The sequence below is a fragment of the Thunnus thynnus genome, chromosome 11, assembly GCF_963924715.1.
Source record: "Thunnus thynnus chromosome 11, fThuThy2.1, whole genome shotgun sequence".
NCBI lineage: Eukaryota > Metazoa > Chordata > Actinopteri > Scombriformes > Scombridae > Thunnus > Thunnus thynnus.
Genome location: NC_089527.1, coordinates 29,973,226 through 29,995,319, shown reverse-complemented (window position 1 = coordinate 29,995,319; position 22,094 = coordinate 29,973,226). Strand labels below are relative to the sequence as shown.

Here is a 22,094-nt window from a genome sequence, read left to right as displayed (position 1 = left end):
AAATTTAAACACATTTAGAAATAGCACAGGAATCATTTACATAAAAATGTTTCATGGTTAAAGAAGTTATAACTTACATTGGTATTCATTTTACAAGTCTATGGTAAAGGTGTACAAAGAAATTCTGACATTTTAAGAATATGATGGAGATTTTTTGCAGCTTATTTGCTGGTATTTTGATCTCAAGGTGCTTTACTGTGCAGCCACAAGAGGTCTCAACATGGGTGTTTTAAATGGAGCCTCCAGTGACACCATTATATAAACCAGAAGAATGGGACATAGCTGTGCTCAGCAGATTGGAATGTATTAGTGCTGAAATGTGCCAAGACAGGATGAGACACAGAGCAGTTTGTATAAGCATGTTTCTCCCTGTGCCCTTTAAAAATGCTACAAAAGCTGTGTAGAAAAAATGTATATGGTGTGAATCATCTGAACAGCAGGATTCATTTTGCTCTCCTCCCAGTTATTGCTCAACAGATTAGGACACATGCTGGCTTTCAAAAGATCCATGAAAAGGAAATTGCAACATGTGCTCAAGTCTCCACAGAAGAGGAAGCCAGAGCTGGGGAGGAAACTTCTGAGCTCAGATTTACGTTTTTTTAAAGCAAGAAGATGTTTTTACGAGATTTTCATGTGACCTGAGGGGGCTGTTGCCTATACGGAAGGAGTAGAATAACATTAGACGGGTGAGTTCTCTGTTTTGAACAATATTAACACAGAGCTGAGTTATAATACTACTCTGTATGATCAAATACCCTGACATCACTGTTACTGGCTGTGACACCCCTGCAGGCACGCCTGCTCCACACATGTACTCTTCACAAGATCAATACTTAAGTGCTATGTCAACCAAGCTGAATTTTGTTGGGACCAACACTGGTCACCAAACTCCAAAGCTATTTTGGCACACCTTTTTTTCTTTTTATTCACCTCAAACTCCACCTGACACATTTGTCAGGATTCCTGACAGGCAGATGAAGGGGGTTGTTCAACTACATAGGTGGAATACCATTTTATAGTACCTTAACAGTTTCAAACAATTTCTGAGCCACAACATTTTCTTCACTTAACTTTGTCAATATATTCTTAAGTGGAGCTGAGAAAGCTTGCTTATAGGACCCCCAAAGTCAGCATACAGAAATTTCTGCAAATTTTAAGGAAATCACAGTTGGATTTCTTTAAAAATGTAGGGAGTTCTGTATGTGAAAAACACAGTTACGTTTACATCCTTGAGTTGTAACAAAAGTGTTGAATTAGTTTCCTTCCTCGTTCAACATTTCTCAAGCCCATTTTTTGAATATTTTGAAACCTGCATCGTTTACATCCAGGTTTGCTTGCAATGTCTTCTTCTTTCCTGTCTTTTCTTGGTGCATTGCTGTGTTTCTTAGTGAGTTACCTACATCAGTTGTCAATCAGTGGAAAAGAGTGAAATCTTTGTGTAAAGCACAAGATACAAACAAAACCAACACACGATCATTGCTCCATAGCACCACTAATGGCCAAAACCTCCACAGGTTTTGTTGAGGCTGTGCCTCAACAGCACCCCCAACCAACGGTCAAGCCTACTTATACATGATTAACCTATCCTCTCTTAGTTTTGGCTCCTATTTATCTCTCCCAGACCAGCCTAACTGTACGACATTCATTTCCCCTCCTATGTCCATCTTTAACATCCAAAATATATCTCTGCATTTTTTATAATCCTTTAATTGCTAATTGCTGTGACATGGTCTTTGCAAGTGAAATCTTTTTCATACTAGTCCTCCACAGATTGAGTTCAGTTTGAACACAGTTTCTCACACATGATGGTTCAGTATGGATCTTGATCTGTGATGGAAATTTCAATATCTTGAAGGTAATATATTTGCTTGTTAAAGGTGCTATATGTAAGAATTATGTAAGAATTTAGTTTAAAACATTAAAAAATTAACTAAAATTATCAAGAGAATGTGAATAAGTAATGAAATGAGACCTTCCCTGATTTTCTCAGTTGCCTATAACAGCCTGTAGACTGATTTCTATGTAGACTCAGGATGGTTTTGCTGGGAAAACCCAAGGGATGTGATGTTTATGCACGCTGCCTTGCCTCTCACTACAGCATCAACAGGGAGCAACACTAGCTAACGTTAGCTTAGAAATAGAGTCTGCTAACATCAATAAATGACTGGCAGCTGAGCTGGCTATAACATTACTGCAAAGCATGTGGTTTTAGCTGCTTGCGCTGAAGGAGTGTGAGCACGTGCTTGAGCAACAGGATGTGTCATTAATGCGAAGGAATTTCTGATTCTTACATATAGTACCTTTAATATAAAATGTAAATCAGTTAGGCACAATTAGTATGATTTTTAAAAAAATACTTATCTACTTATTACTTGGCCTACAACTTTTTAACTTGAATTAATTAGTAAACGAAGCATAATTTCTGTTACATATAGAAACTCAGAATACCAGAGAGGTGAGTGTTAGTCTGTTGTACTGATGAATGCTATGTAAAGGAAAAGATGGTGCTGTGTGTGGAGGCCAAAGGCATTGGAAAATCATTTGTCGCTTCACTCTTATGAAAAAAAGTATTTGAAGTATCTGATGTTGATGTTCAGTGACATTTTGTATAACAGTTCCTCAAAGGCACAGAATTTCAAACAAGGATTGAATAGGTATGGCTGTGGACCACGAAAACAAGCATTTTCACTGTGAAAAACACATTTGGATCAAATCGACTTGAATTTTTTAAGCAGAAATGCTAAATATTCTTCTGGAGAATTTACTGTTTTCATTTGGTTTTCTATGATAGTGAACTGAACATATTTGGGTTTTGGAGTAAGTTAAGCCAATATATCAGCTTGGGCTTTGGGAAATAGAATAATACAATTTTCTGACATTTTATAAACCAAACCATTGATTGAATACTTAAAAATAATTGGCAAATTCATCAATGACGAACAACTTTATTGTGAGACAGTTTTCCCCTTTCAATGCACCTTGGAAGTAGATGAAGTTGTGCCAGTAAACCCTAATCAAATCCATCAGTTGGCAAGGTAATCATTAGTCGATGCCCTATTTCTTACATAAAAATGATTAAATTCAAAACTTCTCAACTTTTAATGTTAGTCAGTATGAAAAAACACTTACTGTAAATCATCAACTATCCACACAGTTAAAAGACATAATTTAGCAAAACATTACAAGGTGTACACTGTATCTTAATGATGAAACAATGAAAATATCCTTTGTTATCATTGCTGCCCCAAAGTCATATGTAGACCACAAAGAAGTTTTGGGGGGGGAAAGAAGAAGAAAAACATCTTGTGGTTGATACCTTTTTGTCGTGCAAAACAGAAAAGAGAACAGAGCTCATTCCAGCAAGTCAAGATGTGTGTTCTAACTGCCATTTTGTGGCTGTGAATGTAGTTCACGTTTTCTGCAGTGCATCCCGTTATGAGAAAGTGACATTTAATAAGGGATTATGGTCGATGGGAACTGACTCATAGTTGAATGAATGCCTGTGTCTCTTGGTGATTCCTCTATCAAGTGGGGAAACCCAGGTGTGGCTTTATACCTATGCAAGACCGTACTTTGCTTTTGCATTGGTTTTTGGAAGAATTGCCATTTGGTAAACATTTAAGTGATGGGAACCAAAGCCTGTCACTGGTAGATGTATACAACATATACATGCATATATAATGCACCTTTATACTCGTTTAGTTTCTTTATTTCTTAAAATTATGAGAATTTTTAAAATAAGGAATTTTAATTCTTTACCATTCAAAACTGAAAGCCCCATTTTCACATGCAGTAACTGACAGAACAATATACTCACAGCAGTTACGAACAGCATAGGACTGTAAATTTTCAGTCATATTCTATGAAAAGGCTTATTTTTCATGACATCATTACACGTTTCTATATCTATAGAAACATGTGGTAATGTTTTGTATGAAACTGAAATTATAGCAACACCTCTGGTCATTTTTTGTCAAGTGTTTGGTCTAAACTTTGTGTTAAATTATCCTAGTGAAAGTACACAAATGTTTTCTGACGGTTTAACAGTAGGTTGACATGCACAGGAAGGTGAACAGAGAGTTGAGAGATGCAATCCAAACACACTCTTCCTTCTCTTTGTCTGTCTTTGTGATTACGTCCCATGGAGGTGGGACAGAGCTGTTGAGTAACTGGCTGTGCTGCATTGTAGAGACTTCATTCTGCATGCATGGGTCAGGGGTGAGGTTTCCTCTGTTAGCTCTGCTGTGTGGTGTAAACTCTCTCATCCTTCCTCCGTCTGTTCAGTGCCTCTGTGTCACTCTGAGGTGAGTCACGATATTCTGCTCAATTTTGCTTATCTGAGGACAGTCCCTACCCTTAGCAGTTAGTGACTGACGGCAAACACAAGTATCTTTTCAGATCAGCTACCTTCCTTGTTAGAAACTGAGGGATACTCAGGCTTTGAGGACCACACCGTTCTGGTTTGCGTTTACTGTATTAGAGAAGTGTGTTGTAATATTAGAGGATCTACTATATCCAATAAAGATGATATCTTTTAAGATTTGTACTGTGTAGAAAGACAGATTGATGCTCCTTCTCTCCTAGTAAACCAATGGAAATGTACCTAAAATAATGAGGCACGTTATGCACCAGTAAATAGGTGACCACATTTTTCACCAAGATAGCACAGAATTTGAAACTAAGAGGTTAGCCACACTGTACATGTTAGGCTTTGATCCTTATGAGGTTTTTTGTTGACTAAATTCTTAACTGAGGTTGGGTTAGCTAGGCACGAGCATTAGAATTACTTGATTTTATTTACTGTTAACTGTGCATCTCCTGTTTACTTCTCCTACTTCACTTGCTATGTTGTAGTTTGTTGAATGCATATAATTTATCCAACAGGAAAATGTTTGTTTTTTTCACTTTCACAACTTTCACTACTGTTTCACAGACTTTTGAGTTGGAAATGCCTCACATTATACAATATGTTGTTCATGCATGCTGCTGCTGCATGCTGTTATTTTTCATTTTCACTGAGTTAAATCTTTTAACCAACATCAGTCCTAATCATAAGTACCAAATATTCAGTAATCCTTTAAATGCCAGGTGGTTTACATAATGTCACTATTATTTTATTATGAAAAAAAAAACAAAAAAAATTTATTATTTTCTGTATATACTGTATACTAAATGCAAGTCTAGGATATGTCGATGATTAGCAACAACACTGATACTTAAGATGCAGTGTACAAGGAAAAACAAACAAATAAAACCTCAAAAAAGGTTTGGGGCATTTTAATGCGACATGTGAACTGCTGTTGAAGTGGAGAAAGAGAACAAGAACTGGTTGGTCTGACTCTGACAGGACGTGTCCTGTCTTGTTTTCATGTTTACCAGCAATGAGAAAGCAAATAACACAAATATGAATTTGGGAATGTATAAGACCACAGTGAATGTTCACAAACAGTGATGGATAGATCATCCACAAGCAGCCAAAACCTGTCCGTTAAGCCATTAGCAGAGTAGTTTTGTCGGTCGGCTCAGATTCAGTCGTCCCTCAGGCTGTTGACACTATAAGCGACAAAGCTACAAAACGGCCGTTCATGGCCAGCTAGTGTTGGGCGTCAGTTTGTAGCTTCATGATACCGGCTTCCATTGAAAATGACTTGTAGCCTGTTACTTTGTTGCCAGTAGTCTGAACAGTGTTTGTTGAGAACTGAGATGTTGCAGCATTTGTTGGAGCTGTTTTTTTGTGTCAAATCTTTTCATCGCTGCTCTGACGCTCACTTTTTTTGACCGCTTAGGTCCTGCAAAACTCCCGAGTTGGAAAACGTGTTGTGTTACTATGACAACCTGCATCCATGAGTTTTCATTTCAGGTTTTTTCAGGTTGCATTTTAACCTGTTTTTAATATAGTGATTTTCATATTTATTGTTTATTTATTCTGTTTTGATATGTTCAAAAACTTACCATAAAGCTTAGTTAATGTAAATTTCAGTCATTGTTATAAAAAAGTGGTGAAATATTATTAAAAACGCATTCATCCCGGGACACCCAATTTGCCCTAGTGGAAACAGGAAAATTGCATGTATTTACCTCATCGGGCAAATATGAGTAAATGGTTCAATCTGGTGGAAAATAGTAAAAAAATACAATTTTGAAGCCACTGCTCTAGATTGAAAGCCTGATATAATAGAATGCATGATTTTATGCTGCACTGGTTGTGGGATCAAAAATGACGTTTTTAATGGGTTTAAATGGGACATTTTTGTCCATAAAGATCTGAGTGTCTTTTTTGGCTACACAGCTCATCATAGACTTATTATAGGAGACGAGGCTGAACTTCCAAAATTCAAAAAGAAAAAGCACACCCTTGTCAAAATTTATGCCATATACATTAGCACAGCCAGAATGATTGAAAAATCGTAAAGTAAGAAGACAAAAATGTCCCTGTTGAGGAACAAGGGATCACTTCACACTCTGTGAAACTTCAAATTCAGTCATGTAAGTCATATTCTAACTCCCATTGTTTCCCCTTTATAGTGCAAAATGAATCATGTAGTTTAATTAACCTCCCACAGGCTAAATGTCTTCAGCATCTCCATCTATCTTTATTAACAATTACACTTTGCATTACCCATGGAAGGATATTTCCATCATACTGTCTGGGGTTTCCTCCTTTCCTCCCTTGAGGGCTGAAATTCGTCTTTTATATTAGAATATTCTCATGTTGTTTTGTCCCTAAACCAGTCCTGCAGAGTGGTGTTTACTACTGTATTGCAGATTTCTGGTGCCTGCTAATACTGTGTCTTTAATTTCAAAGATATTTTCTCAGACATGGTTAAAAATAAACTGGTTTAGAGGCGGGACATCAGAATCAGATGTAGTGTGTTTCTCTTAGGGCCAGCATGTTTCCTCTCAGCAAAGAAAATAATCCTAATCTAATGTTTAACAGAGTCAAGGGGTATTAACATAACAACTCTATGATGCAAAATATGCACACATAGATCAATATATACTTAAGTAGTTAGTATTAGTAGTACATAGTAGTAAGTCCTTGTTTGCACGTGATGAGCTATGTGCTATGTAATACATAATGAAGCGTTACTATAGTGTGACCGGTGAGCTCTCATACAAAGGCTTGTCTGTCATGTGAACAAGTTTTTGCTCGTGTTGCAGGTTGTATTGAGGATCTGAGTTTCAATTCTCCATGGTCATTTAGGATCACATCCTCTTCTCCTGCCAAAAAAATGATTTTTTTGCTTTGCTCAGCACTTCTCTGTCCTTCTATGATCATGAGAATGTAACACTGATGTGATCATGTCAGTGTTACAGTGCTTTTGAGAGAAAGAGCCTCAAGTTAGTTGAGTTCAAATCAAATTCAGGAGAGATAGAGTCTAATGGATCCAAAGGAGGAGACTGAATGAGAAGCACTGTACACATTTAAGTAGGTTAAAATAATGCCTAGAAATGTTTAAAGGACGAACAGATCTGTAAATCTAATTCACCTGACTGGAGGAAATGAATAGACAATTCTGATAATCAGTCATTGGTCATTAATAATTTATCAAGTAGTACATAATATGTACTTTTGTATTTGCTTATTCCAGCCCCTCCAATGTGAAGATTTGCTGCTTTTCACTTTTTCATACAATTTAGAGCTGAATTAATAAATTCATTAGTTGGTCCAAAGAAAATTAATCTGAAACCTTTTTGATAATTGATTCAGTGTCACTTTTCAACCAAAAATGATAAACATGCTCTAATTTCAGCTTCTGAAATGTGAGGATTTGCTGATTTTCTTTGTGATGCATGATAGAAAAGAAAATATCTTTGGGTTTTGGACTGTTTTTTGTAATTAGCTTTGGGCTCTTTTTGCATAATCTGAGGATGTCATCTTGGGCTCTTAGAACTTGTACTTGAAACAATTTTGACATATTGATCATATTGAGACAAAACAAATGATCAAATAAAAAATATTCAATTAATTTACGAGAAAAAAAATCACTTGTTGCAGCCCTAACTCAATTATTCACATAGATTTTAGGTTTTTACAAATTGCGTAGATAAAATTTCCTAAATGTTTTGTTGTGCTGGGGAGAAAATGAGACACAGAGGACCAGATGAAGTCTGGGCCATGTGTTCACTGTAATGTTTTCCTTCCAGCAGTTTAGAATCGGTCCACTGTTTAGTGACTCAGTGTGAACAGTTGAGAAGAACAGCAGGTGAAAGTACATTTTGCTGTAGCCATCTCACGTTTGTCATGTAAGTGAATCATGATGGAAATCTGAGTGTTTATGATGATTCATACCAGAATTGTATCTCGGTGGGCTGTGTGCAACGACTGTTCAAAACATGTATGACAGTACACACAATGACAGTAAAAGAGACAGTAAAATATACTTTATTCATATAATTAATTTTCGAGATTGCCAACATAACTAATTAACAAACATAACTCACAATAAAAACACAGACTCCATGTTGTTTATTAGATCATTATCTGCTCTGTACATTTTCATGTTGTCACAACCTTGGACCTTTGCTCACTCTATATTACTCTGTTTTGCAACCGCTGTCCCACAAACAGATGGACAAAGTTCAAGTGACTGAGCAGATTTGTAAGCCAGCACACTAAGCGAATGCAAACAGAAGTAAATGGACATGTTCCTTTCAGTCAGTTTGTTTTAGTGACATTGAACATTGCACAAATTTGTTCAGTTAGTAGGGGCCATTTCCTAACAGTCTCATTTCTGCCATGTGAGCGTTTTCTACAACACTGCCTTGGATCTCAGTTTACGACATGTCACTTTGTCAAATGAATTCTCACAGAAAAGATCATACTGAAGATTATCTAATCTATCTAAAATCTGTAGAGCAGTTATTGCTTTAAAAAAATCTCAGCAGCCTTGCTCCCTCCTGTCCATGCTCCCCCTGCCCCTCCCTGCACAGGACAAACACATTGGCAATGACTTTTATGTACTGTATGTACCTTTGCTGAGTAAAACCTGGTCTGTGTTACACATTTGAGGGATTTCTCAGTTGTACTCAACAGAGACACTCAGAAAAATACAACCTGCTTCTAGTCCACTGGATATTTTGGTAATCACAGGGTGTTACAGACATATTCTAAAATTAAACATTACCACTGTAAACACAGGTATCATGGAATTTGTCCTTGTTTACCACTTGTAGGGTTGGGTTCTGTTATGACCTAGCCAAATGAGAAAACAAGCTTGCTGTTGTTTGGTTCATGTACGCTGGTGTCTGTACTGTACTTTCCCATACACCTCTCTGTGATAGCAAGTGGACTGTCTTTTTGCCATACAGCAGAATGATGAGTGAAATAACTGTCATGTGAGTTTCAGTAGTTGGAATCTCATTGTAAACTTTATCATATCATATACATGTACATTTTTGAATCTTAGAAACTCAATACATCTGAATCGGGACCTCCAGTATTCTGGGCAGGAAATATGTCCTGTCAATCTGTGCAGTAGCTGAATTGCAAAGTTATCAACATATAATATACGGTTTGTTAGTCATCATTAGCTTTAACATTCAGTCAGAGGTGACTTACTGGTAGTTTGTCATTATAAGCAGTACACAATACAACTTGGATTAAATAACAGAGTTTTAGGGTTTTTTGTATAACATTAGGTACTTAAAATGTTGACACCTAAATAGATTTGATAAGGGATTCAGATCTGTGAATTTGATACTGCTATTAGACCCCACCCCTAACCCTTACTCTTTACTATTTCTATCCATTTGAGAGCTACTTCCTTGTAATAAAATTTGCACCACTTTGCATTAATAGTTTTGGTTCCTCTGAGGCTAGACTGTCTCATTCATAGAGGTGGCACATGATTGGCTTGGCCTTCAGTTTCTGTGTAGTTTTGGTGCAGCTTAGAAGTTGATAGAGGCTGCTAGTCCTAGGGGCGGCTGTGGCTCAGGAGGTAGAACGGGTCATCCACTAACCGGAAGATCGGCGGTTCGATTTCTGGCTCCTCCAGTCCACATGCCCCTGTGTCCTTGGGCAAGACACTTAACCCCAAATTGCTCCTGATGTACTGGCTGTGCCATCAGTGTATGAATGTGTGTGAATGGTTAGCTTCCTCTGATGGGCAGGTTGGGACCGTGTATGGTAGCCCCTGTACCCATTCAGCGCATGAATGTATGTGAATGGGTGAATGTGATTCGTAGTGTAAAAAGTGCTTTGAGTGGTCGGAAGACTAGAAAGGTGCTTTACAAGTACAGTCCATTTACCGTTTAGTCTTCTCTGTCATAACCTCATTTTTGCAATTAATCAATTTATCATTCGGTCTATAAAATGTCAGAAAATATTGAAAGATCACACAGTCAAAATTTCCTAAAACCCAATTTGACACCTTTAAATCTCCAAAACTCTCCAAAAAAAGATATTCAATTTAGACCAAAAGAGACCAAAAGAGACCAAAAGAGCAGCAAATTCTTACAGTAGAGAATCTGGAAGCAGAGAATGTTTGGCATCTTTGCTTGAAAAACTAATCGATCAACTGACTAATTGTCTGAGCTCAAAAACCAATGTCTCAAAAATAAATATGGTCATTTAAGGATGCTACAGTGCTACACAAATATATCTGCTGTGGATCCTCATATTCAAGTGTCAATGTCAGTGCTGGTAGCCTCAAGGTTAAGAAAGCAGATGTGGATATAAAAAGGCATGATAACAACACAAAATCTTGGCAGTAGCAGCCTTTTTCATTTAACAGTTTCCTGTCAGGAAGGCAGATTTCCATCAGCTGCTGTCTGCAGTTAAGCACAGAGAACCAGTTATACATCGGGATGAAGTAAAGATAAGAAGGTGTTGTAATATGACACATTAGATGTGACAGACAGCTAACAGATAGTGAATACATTGAAAGTATGGTGGCCTGTCATTCAACCCTTGGTAAACAAAAGATTAAAAAAATACAACACTGTCTTAGTCACTGCTCATCCTGTTACACAGCAGAGCACTAACACCTCCAGACTTCTAGTAGTGAGGGAAAGCACTTGCAAGACGTTTTTCTCCTACATGTGACGCAATCAGTTCAGTCTCCAAAGTCTTACTCCCACATCTCTTCCCACGCTCCTCTCTGCTTGGACTTGTCCCAGAGTTGAACTATGCTGTTAAACTGCTCCTCAAACTCTGGATCCTTCTTAACAACATCCAGACACTGTACTAAAAGATTGGTGTTCGTTTATCGATCTTAATGTATCTTGAAAAAACATTTTTTGATCAAAAGAGCACTTATCTAACAGCTTTTAAAGCTCCAACACACAACTTTTTGAACACATTTTTTAATAAGTTCAGATTCACTTTAATGCCGCTTTGTCATACACCCCTACAGATAAAAAAAATATCCACAACTGTTTCAAATGCTTTCTTTTTGTTCTTGTTATATTGCATTAATGCTGAATTGATTAGTCAATTAACAGAAAAATAATCTGCAAATATTTTGATCAATCAATTAATTGTGTTGTTTATCAATAAAATTGCTGGATATTTGCTGGTCCCACCCACTGTAATGACTGAGGTTGATGGTTTTCTGTTTTATTCAATCTGACTTGAAATCTCTGGGTTTTGGCATGTTGGTCAACGAGAACAAGTAATTTGCAGACATCACCGACATAACAGTTTATAGACTAAGCGACTAACTGATTGATCAAAAAATAATCGACAGAATGATCAACAGTGAAACATTTGTTAGATGCAGCTCAATACTGTATCTATGGCTATTGCACCCTCAGCTTCCTGTCGGGTGCATCTCACAAGGTTTCTCCCACTTTCCTTATGTACTAAAGATTTCTTAAGTATCAGGGAACTTGGGCTCAGAATTTAACATATACAATGAAAATACATAATTTGTTCTTGATAAAAAACATATTCATGCACACTAGATGCTGTGTTGTGGGAAAAAATTGTTGCATGTCTTACAAGACAGGAAGCTTTAGGGATCGTTTGTCCTTTGATTGACTGCAAAGAAATTGCTGATCTGAAAGTTGTGAACAACAAAAGCTGACAGTGAGAGTCAAACCACAGCACATGCAGAACATCACATTTACTGCAGCCTACTCAACCAGTGCACAGTTTTGTTTCCATCTGTGGGTCTTCTTGTAGTGAGATGCTGCAGATTTGTGGTTAAAATAATTTCACTTTCCTCTTCCCACAGCAGTTCAACTCATTTTGTTGCTACTGGTTTTTCATAAAAGCTTCCTTTTGTCTTAGTATTGTCCTGACAACACACAAACTATCTGAGCCTTTTTACTTGCAAATTCAGTTGAATTCAATTCACTTTAATGACCACACAGCTAAGTTCTTGAAATTGTTGTGAGATAAACATAAGATTCAATAAGGGATTCGATTCCATGAGTGGATTAAATCCTGGATTTGAATTTGATAAAATGCTATCGGACCTCATCCCTAATCATTCAAAATATAAAGTTGTGGGTTTAAAAAACATACTTGGCCACACAAAATGTGTTTGTAACAATGGATCCACCATAAGACCATGTAAAAGTGCAGTGGCAAAGCACCATTTTTATTCATTTTACATACTATACCATACTATACTATACTATATATACTATCAACTGCTAGTGAAACACTAGCACTGCTGCTAAATGTACAGTAGAGGTCACCATGAGCTAGTTGTCATTGAGCTGATCTGTGAATGCATGAGGTGAAGGATGTGGTAGATTAGAATAGCTGCTATCTGTTGAAGACTCACCCATTTGATTGTGGTCTGACAACCAGCCCAAACATAAACAACAGCTTCATTCTCTTGAGGGTTTCTTACTTCTTGGTTTATTATACTGTACGTTATTGATGTCCCATTTTTCAACTTTGATTTTAGTAACAGTGTTTTTAAAACAGGCCAACTTCAAGAGAATAAACTTACAGGTTTTCAGTGTTTCCTCCAGCTTATTTACTGAAAATATGTAAATCTTATCGTGGAGTTACATCAAGGCTGACTGGTAGCTGATAATCAGTAAAAGACTTTTTGTCATCCTTTGTTTCTTATCACACACATTTCTAATTATCCCTGGGCCTATTTGAATCAGGTCTAACTGTTCATGGGTCCCTTTTGGATGTGTCTTTTTTAAATTTATGCACTTTGGGTTCAAGTAGGTTTCCACATGTTCATTTCAGATCTATTACTATTACTGGACAGCCAAATGGGTGAGGGACATGTTTGTTCTATGTGTCTTTAAGACATGAATATTTTTATACTCATGTGTTTTGAGGCTGTAAGTTCCTTTGTAAATGGGATTCCTGGATTCAGATCTAATAGGGAAAACTTTAAGAGTTCTGTTTAACTGAGTCATACCAAAATACATCGGTGACTGTTTCCAGCTTTAGTCACATTCTTTAATTACAACCCACCCAGATGACTGGACATACAGTCAGATTAAGCTGGTATTCTGACTGTCTGATACTGGTGGGTTATAAACAACCAATAGTGACCAGATGGTGATGTCCACTGAACTCATCATGAAATTATACAGTTTCTTCAGTTTCTGTGGCACAAATGAACAAAATGTGTTGCTTCCTGTTAATTATTATATCATCATTCATTCATCAACAGCAGTAATTGAAAAGCTTTCATGAAATGGATCTTGCTGTAGTGTTATCATTAAGCCATAGAGAACAAAAGAAAGATATTTATTACAATATAAAAATGTTTAAGCTTACTTTAATGCATCTAAACAGTTAAGGGGGGGAAGGGAGGGGGTTTCTACTTTTCTTTACTTACTGTATTCTTTAACAGACAGTTTCCAATTTAAATCTTTAATTAAGGAAATGTTCTTGTATGGCTGCTTGTGTTTAGACATCATTTAACATTTAAAATGTTTTTCTTCTTTTGTTGAATAAAAAGGGATTTAGGAAAAACTGACATAATGTCTACAATAGAAAAGGTTAAATGTTTGGTAAAACCACAGTGTTAATGTGATTGGTGTTTCCCGTCATACTGGAGCCACATCCAATTAAAAAAAAAAGTGTGACTGGACTGAAGCCCAACAGTAACTTTACTTCAAAAATATATGTTGATAGTATTTGTTCACTATAGTTCGTATCATCACAAAAATCTATCAAATATGTAATCTATTGTAAGTACAGATTGTGGTTTTTAAAAACTGGGATTTTTGCAAACTGCTTGCGTGACACAGACTGTGGTCTGGAGTACTGCAGCATCTATAGTAGTTGTATAAGTTGGAGACAATGAGGAAACCACTTTCCCTCAGGATTTGCAGTGCTCATTCACAGATTTACTGGCAAGGCTGAACAAGAAAACTGACTTGACGCTGAGCAGCGTTAAGGAATGCTGGGCCTTGTTCCAGTATCAAAATATTACGCAGCATTTTGTCAGAGCTTCTTTCACAAATGTATTACCAGAATGTTGGTCATCCATAACAGTGGGAGAGAGGTAGAGGGAGGCTGAGAGAGCGAGGGAAAAGCAGAGAGAGGTAAAATCAGACATACTTAACTTAAGAAACATTAAGACAGATAAAGTTTGGCTTAAAATATAAAGATTTTGGTGATTATTGTGTTTTAAAGCCTCTTGTGATCTGTCAGTGTCACTGACAGAACTTCCAGTAAGTTGTCAGCTGTTTGTCAGGACTTCAGGCTCTTGTATCTTTTTCTCCTGTAGCATTTTCACTCTGGCTTCTTGTATACATTCATTGCTAACTTTTATTTATATCTCTGTTTTTCAGCCATGGGCCTATGTTCTAAACTGGAAAGCCTCCTGTTTTTCCTTGGGCTTTACGGGATCTGTTCAGGATTTCTACAAGGTGAGCTGAGTCACACTGTTTTCTCAAAGAGCTACATGAATACTATAAGAGCTCTGAGACTGTTTAAAACAGATCTGTGCCACAATGTACAGGGAAATGAGATAGTGTTGCAGTGTTGCAATATCATTTTTACATTTTATCATATATTTATATATATATAAAGTATTACATTTCATATGTTTTTGCCAAGTTGTCAAGTCTAAGTTCAACAGCTGCCTCCAGCCTGTACAGTAGAATTCTGTTGCCCTCTTCTGGACACTGGTGTAATTAGAGTAACTTCAGTGTTTCTGGTTGCTGTGAGCTCTTCAGATGTCTCACACTGATTTCAGACTGTTCTTGGACAAAAGAAAAACAGCAGCAACTGTGAGGCTGCCAGTTAGTTTACTCAAACACCAATGTTGTTATTTTGATTGTAATGTGGTTGAGTTTAAGTAATTCTACTTCAACAATGAAGTGTCACTGAGCAAGACATTTAACTTCTCAGTAGCTCGTTGACCATTAGATGCAGATATGACAGCATACATGCTCAGCAACAAGGTAAACAAAGGCAGAAAATACAGTTTCCTGTTTCTGCGAGACACATTTAGGGAATCCTGAATCTGTTCACACATTAGCAGACTGAACAAAGGTATCACTACTAAAAAGTACATGCCATATATATTATATACAGTATGAATCCTCATTGGAGCTTATGTTTTCTCATATGTGTATGACAGTAAAAAAGCAAAACTGGCTGGTAATATTGGCTTCAGCTGGCAAAATCAAAATCACTTCAGCTTGGAAAAATCCTTCTCAGTGACATAGAGCAGCATGGAAAAATACTGGAGGTCAGGCATTTTGTTCTCTGGCCAGCTCTCAATTCTGAGCTGCCGGTTGAATGCAGGAAAACAACATCCAACTAGGAGGAAGGGTTTGCTGCAAAATCAAATATATAGGATTAGATGACTGATCTGTTTTACCTATTTCTCTATTTATCAAAGTAAAAATAAATATAAGAGCAAATATACTGTAAATAAACATAGCACAAAAAGTAAGGAAATTTGTGTTTGGTAGATTATTTCTTTGTTGTAACAATGCTTCTTGGCAATAAATCTTATACCGTTGGAAAGCCTGTTTATTTCCATTTTAAATGGTGCCACATTTGTAAGGAACATGCATTTGTGGGATGAGCAGCAGAGCTGAGTATGTGGGTTGCACCCATGAAAAATATGCCAAATCTTCTCTGCCAATGCCAAACAGCTTATTCTGCCATTGACTCTTGTTTGGTGTTTGGTGGATTGGATGATTGAAGTTTGAGGAAACAGGACATATTGGCAATTCAACAATTTATTCATTTAACAAACAGGAGCCTCAGTAGCGTGTGGAAGAACCAGACACAGCCACAACAGCCTGGCACCTCCCCCTCATGGCATCCCATTCTTCAACCAGCATTTGTTGCAAGTCAGCCAACGTGGTTGTGTTGGTCACTCTGACACGAACAGCTCACCCAAGCTGATCCCACAAGTGTTCAATGGGGTTGAGGTCAGGACTCCTGGCAGGCCATTCCATCCTCTCCACTCCCAAATTCTGGAGGTAGTCTCTGATAAACCTCACTCTGTGGGGGCGAGCGTTGTCATCTTTGAGGACAGAGTTGGGTCCCAGACTGTGGAGATATGGGATTGCCACTGGTTGCAGAATCTCATCTCAATATCTCTCTGCATTGAGATTGCCTCCAATGATGACAAGCTTCGTTTTTCCAGTGAGGGAGATGCTGCCCCACACCATCACACTGCCTCCACCAAAAGATGTTACTCTATTAGTGCAGCAATCAGCATAGTGTTCTCTGCCTCCTCTCCACACTTTGACCCTATGATGGCAGAATCTGGACTCATCGCTGAACATAACGTTCCTCCACATGTTCAGGTTCCAGTGCATGTGTACCCAACACCAGCGCAAATGGGCCTGACGGTGAAGGGCATTCATGGCAGGCCTCTTGGCAGCCCTATGAGACCAGAGTTTGGCTGTGTGCAGTCTGTTCCGGAATTGTCTGGGCAGAGAGCCGTCGGCCATATGGTCCTGCAAACCTTGACTGCAAATCTGTAGAAAACAGCCTACAGTACCTAAGTGCTGACAGGGTGAGGAAACGGTCTTCTTGGGGTGTCGTCTTCTTAGGACGCCCAATTCACGGCCTGTCTCTGACATCCCCTGTTATATGGAACTTGGCCTTCACTTTGGAGATGGTACCAGGGCTCACTCCAAATAATGCTACAACTTGGTTTTGTGGAACACCAGCAAGTTGCCCTATCGCACGAGCCCTATCCAGAGTCAAGCATGGCATGCCGATTCTTGGATCAGACACCTACTGACCACTGTAGCAGGGCCCATGCTCACAGATGGGGGTACCAGAAGCTCAAAACAAGAGTCAATAGCAACAGCAAAGTAAGCTGTTTGGCATTGGCAGAGAAGATTTGGCATATTTTTCATGGGCGCAACCCACATACTCAGCTCTGCTGCTCATCCCACAAATGCATGTTCCTTACAAATGTGGCACCATTTAAAATGGAAATAAAGGGTTTCCACCTGTATAAGATTTTTTGCGAAGAAGCATTGTTACAACAAAGAAATAATCTACCAAACACAAATTTCCTTACTTTTTGTGCTATGTTTAGTAAGCTTAAGTAAAGACCCTAAACATAACCTCTTTAATCCCACTCTTTTACTTTAAGTTTCCTCTAAAGTAACTTCAGGTTAGGTAAAACACATTGAGTTGAAAAGTGCAATATAAATTAAATTGTCTTGCCTTGCTTTTCAAACAATTATTTATTCCTGGTAAATTCCCAAATTTGACTTTGAAAAGTTTGCTCAGAGTTCTATTAACACTGAATGGATGAATAAATGACAAATCCATTCTCCACTCGTGTGTTTTTGTTGCAGAGAACTGTACCAACTACAAGCTCCAGTTTGAGAGGGTTTTCTCTGTTCCCGGGGACGTAGCTATGCTGAATAGCACCTTGGTGTCTCCAGATGTCTTCAACTTCACCTCAGTGCCTTATAACATCACCTGGTATGAGTCAAAGACTGGCAGAGAGCTGAGCAACCAGCCTGGTCAAATCCTGGTGCAAAGGGAGACTCTGTGGTTGCTTAACGTGACGCTGGACGATGACGGGGAATACATCACCATAGTGAGGTACAGTAGCATCAAATAAAATAGAAATAGCATTATAAGTTGGAACGTTAAATATAAATTGTGCCCTTATGTGTCACCTATTCTAAATAACATCTGGAGCCGGACATTGTAGCTGTTTTAGGATCTGAAAATGTCTTAGTTTGGTGACTCATAGCGGTAGTATCACAAAAGGCACTGTGGCAGGCAGCAGACCATGTTGTCACTGCTATAATTAATTCAAGATTCAGGTGTGATAAAAGGAAACTGATGGTAAAATACAAACACTTGCTAAATAGCAGTGAGCCACAGAGCGATGGACTCACAGATATTAGATCTTTAGAGCTTGTGCCATGTGCAGTTTTCCTGAAGTCCTTAAATTTCTCTGCTGTTCTAAATACCATTATTGAGTGAAAGGTTTGACAAGGGTTTGTTGTCCTTAACCTGAGAAGCTCCTGATTCAGCTGCCCATTGCTTGAATATGAACAGATTCTCTTCACTGTACAAAAAAAAAGTAAGAAAAAAAGCAATTTTTCTCCTCTTTGTTTGACAGGACTCCTACTCGGTGCTACAGGCAGACCACCAGGCTGGAGGTGAATCAGCCAGATGCTGGAGAGTGTGTGAGGCCAAAAAAAGCTGGTCAAACGCTTATGGAGGGAGTGTATGACAATCTGCCCTGCCCTCTGAAAGACTATATAAAGAAACTGGACAGCTACAACATCACTTCCTCTATCAAGTGGTACAAAGTGAGTTACTGTATGAGAAAGTCTCATTGACTAGTGACATAATTTACACCAGATATTGAGTATTAGTGTCATGTCTTTACAGACATAATCTGGGAACAGCTGTCAGTTTGGCTTAAATATGGTTGGAATTGACACAAAATTGTAATTGTCCTGTACACCATGCAGCAGATCCAATCATGAAGGGTCTTCACTTAGGCTAGATGCTTAATTATGTGCAGTAAGTGTCAGATACAGTACTGGTGCAAATCAAAAGTTATCACATATAGTGGGAAAAAGTCATTAAATTAAATTACAGCTTCAAGTTACCTTAATTATTATAACTTTCAATTGTGCATCCTCCAGAAGACTGAAGGAAGTTTAAGCAGGGTCCTGTTTTCCTGTTCTTTGTTTGTTTGTAGAGTTGAACATGATCTGAATCAAGGGTTAAGGGTAGATGGTGTTGTACATTATACAGATTGTAAAGCCATTATGGGCTATGTAAATACAATGAACTTGCTCTCTGCAAGAAAATCCTGCTGTGGCCATGGCATTGTTATGAATTTTACTTGCATCTACTGCCATTATTTCTATGTCATCTGTTCAGATGTGTATTATTTTCATAACATGATGTACAGTAGTCAAATCTGGCCTTGAGACCAGCTGTATATAAACTGAGATGTGGTACATGTATGTGAACATGCTAAAAATTCTGGTGAAAGTGTCGTCTAGTGTCAGATATAAGCTGTTTCTGAAATCACTCCTTATTTACTATATAGTGCACTATAATCACCTGACATTTTATTTGAGTGTATAAGAGTGTAAATGTATCCACCATATATTTCCCTCAAAAATACCACAAAGCAAAGAAAAAAGCAGCATCCATGACATGGACTACTTTCTGCTAACAATTCCACAATGTAATACGCCACATTTTATAGAGGCGAATATTAACGTTGTGCTACTCTACAGTTATCAGTGAATCTGATGATGGAAAATGATGGTTAGTAAGTCCAAAATCTTGATTTGCTGCTCACTTTTGAGTAAACTATTGATTGTCAATAGTATAGGGAGATGTGAATAAGTGAACAAGGGAGTGATGTTTTGTCTGTGGAGCAACTCTACCAGTAAAAGATTGAAGCACTCATTGGATGTGTACTGTAGTACTGTAGTAAGTACTGTAATCTCTTCTTTTATGTTGCATGACTTCCTTTAGGCTTGCCTTACAGAGATGATGGTCTTTTCTTTGTCTGTTCAGCTTGGTGGTCGTCACTACTCATGATGAAAACCTAGTTCTTCTTTCAGCCAAATTAATTTGGGGATTATTAAAATAACAAATCTTGACAGTTGTCAATGGGAGGGAACATCTCAAGTCTCATCCTGAATTTATCAAACAGTCAGTCTACGGTTGGATTTGGCTCCTTTTCAGACAGAAAAACTCTGTTGCATAAAGGGATCTGGCAGGTTTTAATCTGCTCACCAGGTTACTAACAAGACTGTCTCTCATAGAAAGACTTTGTTAGTTATTGTTTTTTACAAATCGTCATAATATAAAACATGATTTACTTTTATATTTCCCTTTCTCTTCCAGGATTGTAACCTCATAGTAGATGGGGAGGACAATATTATCTACTTGGACAAGACCACACTGATGATTGAAGGGGTGATGCCCCACCACAACGGCTTCTACACCTGCACTCTTACCTTCACGCTTGGGGGCGTCACAGGATCTGTGTCAGAGACCATTGACGCTTGGGTCAAAGGTTAGAACTGAGATGAATAATTGAATGATTGAGAGAGGGGGACTTCATGCTATTTGTCCGGAACATGATAAAATGATTACAACAGCATGTACTATATTTAATATGTTTTAATTTTTAAAATCACCAAATTTACAAGCAACCACTAGTGAGTAGTGCAAAGTTCATAGCAGCCTGACAAGAGAATACTTTAGAATTTAGCGCCACCAAATGGCAGTGGGGCTTACTGAGTTTTCACCAACCTAGCAACTCCTTGATATGGTTCCATGTACAGCACATTTGAATGATTAGACAACCTCAACCTCTGTTACCGTATGTATGAGCCACGCATGTATTTCATGTTGTCTTTCTTTTCAGAGGAGTATTGTTTGGTTCCAGAAGTGCGGGAACCAGCCAATGAAATCATCAAGGCAGAGATGGGTGAGCCTCTACCTGTAACATATTTTTTAGAAATGTTTTGCAATTTAACATGTGTATTGAGGAGATTGACATCAGCACTGTGTCAAAAATGCAGCCCCCTCATTCATTTCAGTTCTTTTGGGACCACTTTGATGGCACAACAGGGGTCCCAATGAAAAGGATTTCAGCGAAAAAATCATCTGCAAAAAAAAGTTTAACCTGGCTCAGTGTTTGCTGCAACACAATGCAATGTCATCTAACAATGCACTATGCACTGTACCAATTAAGTACAAGTGGCAAATTCAAGGTGGTACAATACTTTGCAATGTGAACTGTGGTATTCTACTCTTAACCTCGCTATCATCAAATCAGAGGATAAAATGATTATAGTTGTAAAGTTTTACATCAGAGTTGGAAAATCCTGTCTTGTATTATAAACCACTGTGAAATCTTTTGACTCATGATAAGCTTTTACAATTATTGATGTATTATTCCAACCAGACTTGTACCTGTAAGATACTTTCACACACACACAGTGCCATTTTTGGTCTGGACTGGTCTGAGGCCCTTAGCTGACATACATCATAGTCTGTTTAAGATATACGTCTGGAAAATATTTGGAAATGTTACATTTTTATGTTTTTAAATATCTATATATTTGATAGATTAAGAGAAATTGTTTTATTTATTTATTATGTTTTTTTTTGTGCATGTGTTTAGGGTCCAGTTTCAAGCGGAGGTGCTTGGTGTTTGTGCCGGGTGGCGGGTGGCCCATGATTGATATCGTTTGGTTGGTCAGAAACAAAATCGTTTTCAGCACTAACTCCTCTGACCATTTCTACACATCAGAAACACGGTCAGCACACTTACTTTTCCTTTCATTTGTTTTGTTTTATCTACTGCTTTTTAGGTACAATAAGTGAGAGATATATGGTGTTTGCATGAGGGGGCAGGAAAAGTCAGCTGACATATGGCCCAAACATATTGTCACAAAGTTGTTTTTAGCAAAATTATATTCAGATTATACTAGCAAAAGATCTAAAATTATTGATTAATGCAGCTTTAATCCCATTCAAAATATCTTGCAGACTGGAATCAATCAGAACTGGGTCAAGTAAGCATGTACAACTAAACCAAGACTAAAGAGTAGACAGAAGTAGAATATTCAGTATAAAGAATAGAGACAGCTGCTCTATCCAGGCACAGACAGTGAAGCCCTACATTTTGTTGTATTAACTTTCTTTTTTCTCATCTCTCTGTCCTTAACAG

At 37.8% G+C, this 22,094-nt stretch overlaps 1 protein-coding gene across 4 annotated transcripts in view; it reads left to right on the top strand.

Annotated features, from left to right (window-relative positions):
• Window positions 1-360: 360 nt before the first annotated feature.
• LOC137193150 (interleukin-1 receptor type 1-like) overlaps window positions 361-22,094 on the top strand; it is a 28,696-nt gene continuing 6,962 nt past the window's right edge. The window contains exons 1-7 of one of the 4 annotated variants that reach the window (XM_067604384.1): window positions 361-686; window positions 14,725-14,802; window positions 17,716-17,968; window positions 18,498-18,690; window positions 20,258-20,429; window positions 20,784-20,846; window positions 21,546-21,681. In XM_067604384.1, coding sequence (XP_067460485.1) covers window positions 14,727-14,802; window positions 17,716-17,968; window positions 18,498-18,690; window positions 20,258-20,429; window positions 20,784-20,846; window positions 21,546-21,681 — 893 coding nt within the window. In that variant the 5' untranslated portion in view covers window positions 361-686; window positions 14,725-14,726. The other 3 variants (XM_067604383.1, XM_067604385.1, XM_067604386.1) reach the window with 3 other exon arrangements.